General features: G+C 37.3%; 2 protein-coding genes across 3 annotated transcripts in view; both read left to right on the top strand.

Annotated features, from left to right (window-relative positions):
- LOC107658349 (RWD domain-containing protein 4-like) lies at positions 1–5,456 on the top strand. The gene is made up of 8 exons (XM_016446853.1): positions 1–195; positions 553–633; positions 1,435–1,544; positions 2,153–2,303; positions 2,545–2,656; positions 2,743–2,792; positions 2,951–2,953; positions 5,409–5,456. The coding sequence occupies exons 1-8, from the start codon at positions 172–174 to the stop codon at positions 5,439–5,441; spliced, it is 564 nt and encodes a 187-aa protein (XP_016302339.1). The 5' UTR covers positions 1–171; the 3' UTR covers positions 5,442–5,456.
- A 2,901-nt stretch (positions 5,457–8,357) lies between these two features.
- rell1 (RELT like 1) overlaps positions 8,358–14,854 on the top strand; it is a 33,606-nt gene continuing 27,109 nt past the window's right edge. For both annotated transcript variants that reach the window (XM_016446838.1, XM_016446843.1), the window contains exon 1: positions 8,358–8,835. In XM_016446838.1, the coding sequence (XP_016302324.1) occupies positions 8,772–8,835 (64 nt within the window). In that variant the 5' untranslated portion in view covers positions 8,358–8,771. The remainder of the gene's footprint in view (positions 8,836–14,854) is intronic.

The following is a 14,854-nucleotide window of genomic DNA, read 5'->3' on the forward strand; positions in this document are numbered from 1 at the left end:
CCTGTGAGATGACATTCTTCTGTGTTGTGTAGACTGGAGACTGTAAAAGCATAGCAGAGTTACACCAAAGCATGTTGATATTCTTAAATGTCTAAACGTTATTTTGGTCAGAGTCCGCTGGTACAGCAACGCTGTTTATGACTGGTTTAAAGTGTTGGTTTGGCGAAAAACATGACTGCCAATGAAGACCAGGAGGTGAGAGAGATACAGCTAACGTTAAAGCTAACGCACATGAGCTAAAAGCTGCTCATTTAAATACAGTGTGGAGGTTTAATAAAGGCTGTGTATTCTAACCTAATCACAAACTTAATGAACTTTATGTTTATGTTTATATTTATTTCTGAAATGTAACATTTTACACTTCTACCCACATTGGTTCTGAAATGTAACATTTAACACTATACAAAAATTACAGTGGTTGTATCATGGTACGGTACTATTACTGTATGTATACCATTTTTATATACCACTGAATTTTTAGTATACTGGTACATGTATAAAACATTGTAATACCATGGTAGTGTTGTGACAGTCTGAAGTGTTCATGTGCAGATGGAGTTGGAGGCTCTGCGCTCTATCTATGAAGGAGATGATTGCTTTAAAGAGCTCAGCCCTGTTTCCTTCCAGTTCAGGGTAAGAACTGCTTCACACACAAATACTTAAGTGGTGTGACAAATATAATAAACACACCCAACACTGTTTACTTTGGCTTACATAGATGTTTTATTTATGGTGTACAGATAGCAGGATCATTTACATTTAGTGACGTGACATGTGGCCAAGTATGGTTACCCATACTAGGAATTAGTGCTCTGCGTTTAACCCATCCTAAGTGCACACACACACCGTTGAACACACACCCGGAGCAGTGGGCAGCCATTTATGCTGCAGCGCCCGGGGAGCAGTTGGGGGTTCGGTGCCTTGCTCAAGGGCTCCTCAGTCATGGTATTGAAGGTTCGAGAGAGCGCTGTACATTCACTCCCCCCACCTACAATCCCTGCCGGTACGAGACTCGAACCCGTAACCTTTGGGTTACGAGTCCGACTCTCTAACCATTAGGCCACGACTTCCCCCATTTTTTTTATGGGGGGAGTTTTATGGGGATTTATGCATTTAACAGAGTATTTTATTCAAAGTGATTTACAAATTAGGAACATTATTAGCGATTTGTCATAGAGCCCACTGGTTATATAGTAAGACAACTGGTTTAGTAAACAAGTTAGAGCAGAAATTAAATGCAGAAAAGAAGATAATTTTTATGTAAATAAATAGGAGTCCTCGGTTTATTTCTGTACTTTAGTGTACGAACTTGTAAAAAGCAGTGGTGATGGTATAATGAGGTAATATTATGGTCCTTTTTTGCATCATCTACGAAAGTTTGTGGTAATGCTATGGTTTGTGTCTGAATTGTGCCTTTTCGTTTTTTATTTGTAGATAGGAGATCTTGATGACTCCAAATCCTTCCTGCTAGAAGTGTCATGGCCAGAGAGCTATCCTGAAACTGCCCCGCACATATCATTAGATGCTTTTTTCAACAACAGAATGTAAGTTGTTCTCAGTGCAATTGTGTTAGCTTTTAATTGTGGCTTTCGTGGCTGAAAAGTTCTAACCTAAGTTTATAGATTGTTCTTGAGTTAGATGTGTTGGATTATTATGTTATATTTTTAATACACACACACAGTCGTTCTAAATGTTTTTGATAGATGTCTCTTATGCTTTCCAAGGCTGCATTAATTTTATCAGTAATACAGTGAACTGTAATATTGTGAAATATTACTGCAATTTACAACTGTTTTCTATTAGAAAGCATCCTAAAATGTAATTAATTTCTGTGATGGCGAAGCTGAATTTTCAGCAGCCATTACTCCAGTCTTCAGTGTCATATGATCCTTCAGAAATCATTCTGATATTTTGATTTGGTCCTCATATCATGACAAATTAAAAGACAAAAAAATACAACAGCATTTATCTGAAATATAATTTTTGTAACACTAAAAAAATTCACTGTTACATATCAATTTAATGCAGCCTTTGCTGAATAAAATGATTAATTTCTTTAAGGAGAAAAACAAAACAAAAAACAACTTCCTAAATTTAAAATTTTGAATAGTGTAGTGTATTAGATTTATATAGAATAACATCTTTTTTTTAGATTCCTGGAGACAAAGCAGTACATTCTCTCGAAGTTGAGTGAACAGGTAGAGGCCAACCTGGGCACTGCCATGATGTACACGCTTTTTGAGTGGGCCAAAGAAAACCAGGAAACACTCATGGAAAACCACCAGCCTGTGACATCCGCTGTGGTCTGTATTCTTTAAGTGTCTGGGCTCTCTGAATGTATTGTGCGATCTCTGGATAGTGCTTTCTGATTGATTTGACTTTATATCTTTATACGTTCACTTCACCTCAAAGAATACAGCAGCATATCACTGTAACAGTTGAAGGTCTCTTGTAGCTATGGAAACTGCCTTGCTGCATTCAGATTGTTCACAATGACTTTGTCACAGCTCCTGTAAATAATGTAACGACTCTATTGTTTCTCAGACCCTGATATCCAACAGCGATGTCATGAATAATTCCACCTCTGTCAGTAAGAAGAAGGAGAAGAAAGAGCAACTAACCAAAGCACAGAAGAGGAAACTGATTGGAAGAACAGGTTAGTATTGTTGGGAAAAAAATAAAAAAGTTTGGCTTTGTTGTTTGAATGCACACTGATGTGAAACTGCTATTTGCAATGAACAGATAATAAGGGTGAACTGCCAAGAGGTTGGAACTGGGTAGATGTTATTAAGGTAAGTTAAGATGACAAGATTTACTACAAATGCCATTTGACATGTCAAATAAAATTGCACATTCTTAAATGTTCATAAACTTGTTTTAAAATGTCTTTTTTTTTCTTTTGCATGGGGATCTTATCCATACATTGCCACCTTCTCTGTCCAACAAACAGCATGTAAGCAGTTTATATGTATATAATATACATATAGAATGTACAAGATATAATATACAGTGGCCCCAAGAAGCATTTGCACTCTAAATTGTTTGAATGTTGTGACATTAGATTAAAAAATCAAACCAAATGGCATTTATTTTAAAGAAAAACAGCACAAACATTTCACAGAAATTTGAAATGTGTGCTTTTTATATAATAAAACAATAGACAGAAGTATTTGGGCATAGTTCATATGAAGTCCACCTGTGGTTTCTCTGCTATAGGATACCTGTGTGAACTTGAGGTGAACTTACATCCACTACAATTCACCTTTGTAGAATTTGGTTTCAAGTAATTCAGAAAGTTTTGACAAAATATCTAGCATCATCTGTTTGTAGATGCTGCTTGATTTGATATTCTGTTATAATGGAATACAGATTATGTATGACTAAAGTATTCAAATGTTTGGGGCCTTTGTATTTTGAATAAAACATTCATGTAATCATATCAATGACATACTAGACTATAAACACCGTTTGTAGTTTTTTTTAAAACGACAGTGTCACAATGAAACACTACTACTACTACAAAGGTTGTGGTCCATTTTTTAAAAGATATTAATACTTTTATTAAAGCTGCAGTCCGTAACTTTTTTTGGTTAAAAATTATCCAAAATCAATATTTGAGCAAGTACATAACCAGTCAGTGTTCAAAACTATCGCTTTACTTTAGCCAGATTCACAACGGTTAGCTTATAATAATGTTTTCTAATTTGAGTGGTACGGGTAGGTTTTCGCGGGAAATTCGAGTATGGCACTGCGTCATTACGTCACGTCTGTAAACATAAAGAAGTTGTCCCGGCTACTAGGCTATCGCATGTGAGGATCCTGCAGGTGGATGATCGTTTATAGCCTTTTCTCACAGCAACTGGAATAATCAAATGTCAAAAAATCATTTTGATGGCGGATTGTAATCCAGAAATATTATATGAAACACATGTAAATGAAATGAAATTATATTCCAGTTTTAAATGCTTCTGATTACAGATAGCCTGGGATTCCAAAGATTTGTATTTTAAAGAAAACCAGTTCGAAGGGAGCATAGTTTGCTTTTTGGGTTAAAAGAATTTCTTGGTATGAAATTCGAATGGTATGACAATTAGATATTAGACTGTACAGAACTTGAAATCTACACACACACTATACTCATAGTCATGCAATGCAGATGTTGTTAACATTAATAATCTGAGAATAAAGTATAACAATAATAATAATTTGCACCTCAGTTGGTCAGAACTAACGTGGCAGACTTGTTACTTGTTACAATATCCGGTGAAAATTCTTATTTGGGTCATATATTCCAAGACGTAGGCTAGAATCTGTGATTACTAAGGGTGCTTTCACACCTGTAGATCGATTGCTTTGCTCCGAAACAGGTATTAAAATTATTACAATGTTGCTTTTTATTCTTGGTGTGGTTCGCTTTCACACGGCAGTTTCTAAACGGACCAAATTTGTTAATACAAGTCACGCGCGAGTAAACTGTTCTCTCATTGGTCAAAGTTCCATTGCTTTCTCACTACAACCGAACCGCTCCAGAGTCCGTTTTCAATCGAGCCGAGACCACCGCGTTCAGGCGATCTCGGACCGACTGTTTTGGCGCGGATCCGGGCGCGATTGCCGTGTTCACATATGCCCAAACTAACCGAGCTAAGGGGGAAACGAGCCAGGTGTGAAAGAACCCTAAGTATAGGATTCACATGGGTGCGGTGACTGACTGCCACACATACTCCTCAAAACATTAGATTAATCCGCACTGGAGCCGTGCCAGAGTACAACCTACGCAAGCTAGGTAATTGAAGTGGGGAAGTCGTGGCCTAATGGTTAGAGAGTCGGACTCATAACCCAAGGTTGCGGGTTTGAGTCTCGTACCGGCATTGTAGGGGGCGAGTGAATGTACAGCGCTCTCTCCCACCTTCAATACCACGACTTGAGCAAAGCACCGAACCCCCAACTGCTCCCCGGGCGCCGCGGCAAAAAATGGCTGTCCACTGCTCCGGGTGTGTGTTCACGGTGTGTGTGTGTGTTCACTGCTGTGTGTGTACACTTTGGATGGGATAAATGCAGAGCACTAATTCCGAGTATGCGTCACCATACTTGGCCACGTCACATCACTTTAATTCCGCGAGTAACTGCAATTCCAGGTTTTCAAACAGAGATGGCAACAAAGAGGCAAAATTTACGGACTGCAGCTTTAAATAATTTTTATGCTTTTGAAAAAAAATCTCTTATGCTCACCAAGGATGCATTTGTTTGATTTTGAGAAAAATTACAATTTAATTTTGTATTGTAGTATTGTTTTTTTCTATGTAATTTATTCCAATTTAATGCATCCATGCTTAAAACCCCAAACCTTTGACCAGTAGTGCACACTTATAATCTTTTTACATATTTCTTGTTTTCTTTCTTTTATATAGCTGAGCAAAACTGGAGGAAAAGATGAAGATTAAAGCGATGATTGAGAAGAAATGATGGATTGAAGTAGCGTCGGATGAATGTATGGATGAAATGTCTCTGTGCACTTGTTTTTTTAATGAAAGCTAAACATGAATTCTCTCCGGCCATAATTTCAATTCACCTGGAGCGGCCACAGAGCCGATTTGACAATGAGTGCAAGGAGCTCTGTCTTCACAAAGACACGTGTCCTCAGAGCCACACTAGCGTGTGCTTAATTAGCTGAGCCACGCATGAACGTCAAGAAAACTAACACCGGTTTAAATGCTTGTATTTTTGGATCTGCTAGAACAGTTGGGCGTGACTTAATAAACCTAACATCAGTGTGTTACATCTAGTGAAATTAGGGGGGCACGTGACAAGAGTGACGCGAGAAAACTGACACTATGATGGCGGATCCAAAGCGCAACTTTTGTTAATAAAACTTTCATTTATTCGTTTAATAGCCTATAAGTGAGTGTCTTTGTTGCTGGGTTTTCATTTAAAAAATAACAATGAACCACAAACTAAGCATTCGTTTTAAATAAGGGAAAAGACCTTATTTATTTGGGTTACAACGGCTATTATCCATCTTATTCATTTTGTCAATGCAAGGTAGATGTGTAATATATGCGAATTTGCCATTGTACTATTTTATGGCTGATGTGTTTTAATTAATAAGATAATAAACCACAAACTACGAACGTTTTAAGGTAGCCTGAGGGGAAATCCATAGGCTATTTATTTGTGTTAAACGCGAGTAAAACATATCCTTATTTATTTTGTTAATAAAAGTTCAAAGTTTAATGTTTTTTTGTTGTTGTTTTTTTCGCTTAATAATAATGAGCCATAATCATGCATTTAAAGTAAGGGGAAAATCCAAAAACCTTACATTTATTTGTGTTACAAAGCGGGTACATCAGTCTTATTTAGTGGCGTAGCAAGTCAGCCCCGGGCCCATATGCAAAAAATGTGTACAATGCGAGATTAGTTGCTGCTGAGGTAGACGCTCTCGCTCTTTCTCTGCTGTCTGTAGAAATTGTTGTTAATTCTTAATTTGGGAACGGCAGAGACATGTTACAGGTTATAATATAATCCAAAAATCATGGCAACAAATTATTTTTTAAGTCAGTTTAATACGTTTAATCAGTTGAAACGACTTTCACAGTCAATTTGATTCAATTTAACTCATATTTAACCGTTGCTTCTTGTCATTGTAGACTTAGGCTACTTTTTTCAATTAATTTTAATGAATATACTAATTAATAAAATGAATATTATTTATGTTGTATTACATATTGTTCATTCATTTATTTTTAACACCGCACCCCCAGCACCCCCATTTTTTCGTGGGCTACACTCCAGGGGGTGCTGCAGCACCCTCAGCACCCCTACTTCCCGCGGTAATGGACATAACTATAGTATACATCTATAATATAGTGTAAAATATCTTAAGTTTGAAGCTTGAACACATATCAAGCATCATTACAAACATGAACTACTTTTATTAAAAAATAAATAAAAAATCATAAGCCAGCGTTGTTTATAAAAATACAACATATCTAAAACCATGACCTCCTTAGCGAGTGTCAGACGTTTAACCTTTTTTTTAACCCTATGAAAGTTGCAGCTTGAAACAGACGTTAATAATCGAAAAGTGCAGATTAAACACAGCATTAACATATTAAATTATACATTCTGAAAAGAATGAAACAAAAATTGTCTTCCTTTTCGCCCGAAACAAATTCAAAGTCCATAATATTCTGAAGGGTCATTATATTGTTAAGGATTTCTCCATGGCTTTAGCATAGGGTTTAAATCTTTTTTGTTCAATAGCATTAAGGATTCCTGCAGTGATTTCCATTTCTAGCAAAAATAAGTTACATTTTGAAATACACTTTGGAAATGTTTGTTTGTGAATAGTGTTTGCCACACGAAATCACAACATCTTGCTTCTGTGCACTATTTTGCTGTGTGACTAGAAGGGTTAAGGCTAGATGGTACACAGTTTCGTCTGCTGGGCATGCGCACATTAATATAGAGTAATTTTTGTCACACTAGGGCTAGCCCTGCGTCTCAATGTTCATACTATCCATCCTAAATAGTATATGAGATTAGAATAGTGTGTCCCAAAGCATAGTATGTTGAAAAGAGTATGCCAAAAGTCCCCGGATGGTCTACTATTTCAGGTCGATTTTTGAAGTGTGGATCTGTGCACACTCTAATGGCTAAAATTGCCCACAATCCATTGCGCTTTGGCGAAGGATTCGGTCCAGAACTACAAACACGAATAAAACGCGTTAGAAAAACTACAAACGTGGCGGATGCGCGCGATCGACGGTTAGGTAGAGAGGTTTACAAAAAGGGGTTTGAGTTACAAATAATCAACATTTAACCTGGTAAAAAAAATATTTATTTATTGTTATCCGTGTTATATTTCATCTGCAACAGCAATGTGAACTTTTATAAACATCCATTTGGTCGTTAACTTTTAAATGCATCATTATGCATAAAATATGAGCAGAGTTCTCGGCATGAAAGACCCGCGACTGGCAGATCAATGTGCTACTTCTTTTCTCTCCAGTACGGTAGGAAGTTAAATGAAATGAAATGTGGAGGATGTTAGTGTGACAAGATGATTGACAGGCCAGTTTACAGTGACAGCGTGCGTGTAACAGGTGCGACAGTTAAAGACGTGATAGTATGTCCCAAAGCTTGCCTACTCTTCTACTACACACTCAAAAGTGTGTACTTTTTCTTCACCAAAAGAGTACATAATGTAAGGGCGTAGTATAAGTAGGCACATTGAGACTTTTTTATTCATTTTATTTTTTTATTGCAAACAATTCAGAGATGACATTAATGAAATACAACTTTGCATACATGACACATAATGTATCAACAATACAAGTAGGCACATTGAGACGCAGCATAGGACTAGAAGCTGACGATGTGGGAGCTTCTAGACTTTTTCCGGGTTCTCTCTTCCACTGTTTCTTGCTTCTTGTACACATGTAGAAGCGTGCCGCCCCTTGCAGGACTGGAGACGCACTGTGTGCATGCATGCAAACGGACACCATATGCATATACAGGACAGTTTTGTATAGACACGTATCTTTACAAACGCTTTTTGTCCTGAGGATTTTTCTGCTTTTGAATCCGAGTCGCATTTGACCGTGTGGTGCAGCGCTGCGAGGTTACGGGGTTACAACTTTAAGAGTGGGATGTTTCTCATAGCAGTGATAAGAATGAGGAAACACCATTAACGTTAGCTGTGAATGTAAGCACAGCTCAAAGCTCACGAGTCTCTGGACACTCCAGTCCGTGTCCGTGTTCATCCGTGGACGATGGTCGACGGTCACACGGCTGGGCCGATGGGAAATCACTCACAGTCCAGCACCACCACGCCAAGTAAGTACATACCCGTGCAAAGGCAGACTAATTGATGAAGACCTTCTCCAGCAACATGACAACCAGGCGTATCATATCAGTATGTTTGTGGCGCACTTGGGTGAATGCAGGGGTTGTGCAAGGTGCAGTTTGTCAATCATAAAGTTATTGGCAGATGACCTGGGACCCATGCATGCCCCGTATGTCGAGGATCAATATTTGGGAATTTGTTAGTCCATGGTCGTTCGAACAGATGCGTTGACTCCTACATTAGCGCTCCCCTGGAACTCTCATCAGTTCTAAAGCTCAACATTGCTTAGAAATTGCATTGCTCGGGTTGCTAATTGCTCCGGAGATTTGATTGAGTTCTGTTTCATTTAAGTAAGTTCGTTTGAAGGAATATGAATTGACATCGATGAGACCATTATTTACGCATATCACACAAGGAAGTCTTGATGTTGCTTTAGTACAGCAGTTCTATGAACGCTATATTTATAGAAAGTTGTTGTTAATATGGAGTGATTTGCATGTGGCCAGTTAGTACATATGTTTCTTCTTTGCCAGTGAAAATATTTCCAAAAGAAGCCAAAACATCTAACTTTTTTGTGTCACCAAGCTACACAAACTGAAAAGCTGGACTGGAGCTGAGTATACGAGTGGAGCGGAGCGAGAGAGATTCCGGACTCAAAGCGTTCAGTATCACTCCGCTCTATTTCCACTCCATTATTTTCTTCACTATAAAGCGCCCAACCATTGGCCTTGGTTCCCGAGGTTTAAAAAAAAAAAAAAAAAAACATTTTCCCATAAAGATTTTAAAAAATTCTAAATTTTAAGATTTTAAAAAAGTTCACACTACCAATTACCGTCGCCATGTTTCCATGGCTGGCAGCCAGTTCGTCTACACTCTAAAAATAAATAAAGTAAATAAAAAATAAATTAAAATAACGCGACAGTTTGCGTATATTTTTTATTCTGAGAACTTCTAATGAAAATGTTTAACCAACAGCTACATTGAGTTAGAATAATAATTTGTAATATAAACATTTTGAAAAGTTGATTACTCAAAATAAATAAATAAATAAAGTTGCTCCAAGTATTGGATTTCCTGGAACCAATTAACATGATCTTTTTCAGTTCAAATCCACAGCTATATTAGCACATGAGCAATGTAACTTATTTAGCATGTATATTTAATGAACAAGTAAGATGTTTCTTGCACTGGCATTAACAAAATCTTTGCATGTAGCCTCAATGTAGTGTTTCCCTTAATGTGGTCTACTCTTCAGCACAATGTTAACCACAAAAGCTTCAACATTACAGAAACTCTTTCAAATGTCAAACATAACAGCATTAAACACAGGTCTTTCCCTTCACTAAAAAACACATTAAATAACGCTTAATTTCAACATTTACTCTCTGAGTTACAACAACAGAAACTTTTGATGCAGAAATTTGAGTTTACATTATGCACAATATTAAGTTGTAATGATCAATATTATTATGTCAAGATAACTCAACATATAATGTTGGCAACTTTAAAGGTTGAATTAAATTATTAAATTAGAGTTTTTAACTTGCAACCATTCATTCATTTAATTTGTGGTAACAGGTCCTCTGAATCATTTTTAGAGTGTATTTATGAATGATTTATGGATGTTACTCCATGTTGTAGACAACAGATCAGTTTTCTTGCTGCTACAGACATTTTTGGAAGGTAAAAAGCAAAAAAGAAATGGAATCAAGAATGGTTGATCACAATGCAAACAGGAGAATCAAGCCTCTCATGTTATAGTCGTCACGATCACAATAACAACATCCCGGATCAACACTGTTCATGTACCACAGTGTAAGATTAAATTAATTTACATTTAACCAGTTTAATATGGAGAGGCAAAACCTTCGTTTATGTGTTTTTGACCTACACTATACATGACGTGAAAACAGTTTGATATTTAGGTTTGTACGTTAGCATGGATGCACTAACTTTAACGTTAGCTAGTTTTAGCCAGAGATTCCTTGCTGAAGAACAACATGACATTAACATTCTGATTGCATTGAGCAGATGAAAATGGTAACTTAAAGGGGTCATATGATGCGATTTCAATTTTTCCTTTCTCTTTGGAGTGTTACAAGCTCTTGGTGCATATAGAAGATCTGTAAAGTTACAAAGACTAAAGTCTCAAATCCAAAGAGATATTCTTTATAAAAGTTAAGAGTCAGCCACACTTACCTAAAACGGCTCATTCTAACACACCCCCACATATCTACGTCACTATGTGGGAAGATTTGCATAACGCCGCCCAAATGTTCACGCAAAGAAAGAAGGCGTAACTTTTATTCTCGCTGTAGTATTGTTGCCGCCGCCATGTCGTGAAGGTGCTGTGTGCTTCGTTGTGAAAGCGAAACTACTTTGTTTGGCTAATGTTCTTTTTAGCAGCATCATATGACCCCTTTAATGAGAGTATGACAAGCAGAAATTGAACGTTTTCGTCTTCATTTGGGATTGGAGTTGAATGCATACAGACATTTTGCTCTGTTTTGGTTGGATTTAGAAAATGGAATAAAATAAATTCCATTGCCCATCCTCTCAGGATACCTGGAATCAGTGTTACAAGTAGGGCTGCACGATTAATCGAATGTTCCATCTGAAAGCATGTGAAAATACCACATTTAATACCATATTTTTACTCCAAACTCACTTCATAACGTCAGGCGAGTGTTTAAAATAAATCCTTCTGTGAGATGATGTGGCTTCTTACACAGAATAAGGCACGCAACATATTTCATAGTATTTAAGCAGTGATAAAGGCATTGCATTATAAATATACTTTATTTTAATGAAAATTATAATAATAAGAACTCAGATAAACCGTATATTGCCGTAGTCGTGTGTTTATTAGTCATGCTGAATCAGTGAAAGCAGTTGAATCTTCTGTTTATTCAGCTGCAGCGATAGGCATTTCCTGGGTTTCTTCTGCGAGGCGTATTTGGAGTTTCAGCACGAGAGCGCCCTCTGGCCTTTGGATGGAGATTTACTGCTGATCACAGAAACGTGCTTCACTGAAAGATACGCATGACAATCACAGCTTCTGTCGAATCGCGATCTCGTGCAGCCCTAGTTACAAGTACCCCAGGCACATCGTTTTTCTTATTTTGTAGCAAACACCATCAAACCAATGAGAGCTTTGGATCTTCCAGTGATTCTCTATGGCGCTGAAACCTAAAGATGTCTGAGTTCGAGGGGAGGGGCTTACCGATAGGTCAAATGTGATATTAAAGAGGTCTTTCAGATGATAAAACATGAGTCTCTGTTAATGCACACAGTATCCTAATGCATGTGTTGTCAACGTTGTTCTAACTTGCATTCTGATTGCTGATCTAAATTACATAATACTAGAGCCAGGAGTGTGGTATGCAGTTTTTTTTTTCCTTCAGTTTTTTTATTAAGCCGTTTACATCAAATACAATAGAAACCATATCAAATTTCTCAGCACGCCTATTTATGACTGGAACGTCACAAGCAGCAGCTGTTGTCTAAAAGGGCAGCATCCCTGGATTATGATGTTACAGATAAACAACAGTCACATGGCTAGAAAGAAGCTCTTTGGATGTCTAATTGGAAACTACCAGTCTGAAATCTGTCTTTCATTTAAACTGTCATTTTGCTGTTTGCTCAGATGTCATCGTGTCTTGCGTGCCCTTTTAGTGTTGAGTTCAGCAAGCAGAATGGAAAAGGAGAATTGTTTAGCTGGAATGCCTGCCCACACATTGCACAGATTACTCCTATTTAAACTGAACAACATCCATTTAGTTAACGCTGTCATTTAGTTCCCCTGAGTGAATCAAGTCTCAATTCTCTTTCATTTGGTTGTTAGGCCTGGTTGCTGAAGTGGGTGGTGACTGTACTACGTAGCTAGAAGTGTTTATTGGTCATGCGTATGTGAGTCACATCAGATCCCTGTCTTGCTAGTTATCCTGTCTGTTCAGAACTGCTCTGGCATCAAGCCAGTTCAGCAAGATGATTGGTCATTTCCTACGCACCCAAACTCACTATAGTATCATCTGTGTAGATTTACTAGACCTTAGTAAAGAGATGGTCATCTCAAGTAATTTTATAGTGTATAACAAAAATGTTCAGTTATTTGAAAATGAAAATGGAATTTAAAGGGTCAGTTCACCCAAAACTGAAAATTGCCATCAATTACTCACCTCTTATGTTGTTACAACCTTAAGACTTTCATTCCTCTTTGAAACACAAATGAAGATGTCGTTAATGACTCCTGAGAGATTTGTCCTTCCACTGAAATTCCACAGAACCTAAACTTTGGTGCTTAAAAAGTTAATCAAGACAATGTAAAAGAAATCCATATTAATCAAAGTTTACACAAGTCATTTGCTTTAACATTTTAACTCTGTAAATAAAAAGGCTATCAAATCTTTATCAGTTCATGTTATTCATAAACGTTGATGTAAACTCTTCACACCATGAACGATAACGTTTTACCGTTAACTATATTAGCATCCACACAAACCCACCATAACATTCCATTTATTAAAAGCATGCACTTCAGTAAGGTCTACCGCTTTAAATGCTCAAGCTCTTTATAGTTGGGTGTATTATAATTGGCTGTTAATGTTTTATCATTCTTCAACAGGAAAATTTAGTTCTGAAAGCAATTCCAACAATATCTTTCCTTTGTATCGTTCCTGTTAAAAACAGGGCCTGCTGTGGAGAAAATGTGCTCTCTGGCACAGGGAGACACATTTGAGTCTGATAAGAGCCCAGAGATTGAGTAGGAATGCCTAATATACAGTTTGTTCACAGACTGGATAACCCTTTGACCTCTTGTGTTGTCAAGACATGTTTAAACAAAGAGTTCTCCATATGATGTTCGATTTTACAGATAAGAGATTGTTGGGTGAAAGACAGGTGAGGTGTGTATGTATTGATTTTGTTTTTTGCGTTTATGAATTTATAAAGGGAAAGACAGAGAAAACCTGTTCAGGGAATTGTTTTGAGAAGGTAAATGAATTTTGAGTGGGATCAATGAAGACATTTCAGCCTTTCACTACTGGTACTCCACTCAAACACTTCTGAGAGAGAAACAAACAATTTTCCCCAGACACTGCCTACATCTTTGCTAGTTTCTGAAGCTGATGTGATCTTTTGTGACAGGAATTCTGGGAAGAAATTGGATATGATGCTAATGTGATGGTAGTAGCCAGAGTGTTTATATATGATTGCTAGGGTGTTCTGTGTGTTTTTTCCACATGGTTTCGTATAGGGCTGCACGATTAATCAAAATTAAATCGCAAAGGCGATAAATCGCGATTAGGCAGAAGCTGCAATTCTCGTGCGTATCTTTCAGTGATATTCGGTTCTGTGATCAACAGTAAATCGCCATTCCGAAGGCCAGAGGGCGCTCTCGCACTGAAACTCCAAATACACCTCGCAGAAGAAACCCTGGAAATCCCTATAGCGGTTGCTGACTAAACAGATTTAACTGCTTTCATTAATTCAACGTGACTAATAAACACACGACTATGACAATATATGGTTTATCTGAATTTGTCTTATTATAATTTTTATTATAATAAAGTATATAATAATGCAATGCTAATCAACATAGCCTTTATCACTGCTTAGAATACTATGAAATATGTTGCGTGCCTTATTCTGTGTAAGAAGCCACATCATCTCACAGAAGGATTTATTTTAAACACTCAACTGATGTTATGAAGTGAGTTAAAAACGTTATTAAATGTGGTATTTTCACATGCTTTCAGATGGAGCAGCATTTACTACACAGAGCCGTAGTTCACTGACAAGCTACGCAAACAGCTTTCATAATCGCAGAACGATTTCTTCGATTTCATAATCGCGCGATTAAATCGTCTGCGATTATAAACGCGATTTTGCGTTGCTTGTCAGTGAATTACGGCTCTGTGTAGTAAACGCTGCTCCATCTGAAAGCACGTGCTGGAGATTTACTACTAATCACAGAGGCTTTACTGACAAGATACGCATGACAATCGCATT

Source organism: Sinocyclocheilus anshuiensis, unplaced genomic scaffold, assembly GCF_001515605.1.
Source record: "Sinocyclocheilus anshuiensis isolate Anshui unplaced genomic scaffold, SAMN03320099.WGS_v1.1 scaffold69, whole genome shotgun sequence".
Lineage (NCBI taxonomy): Eukaryota > Metazoa > Chordata > Actinopteri > Cypriniformes > Cyprinidae > Sinocyclocheilus > Sinocyclocheilus anshuiensis.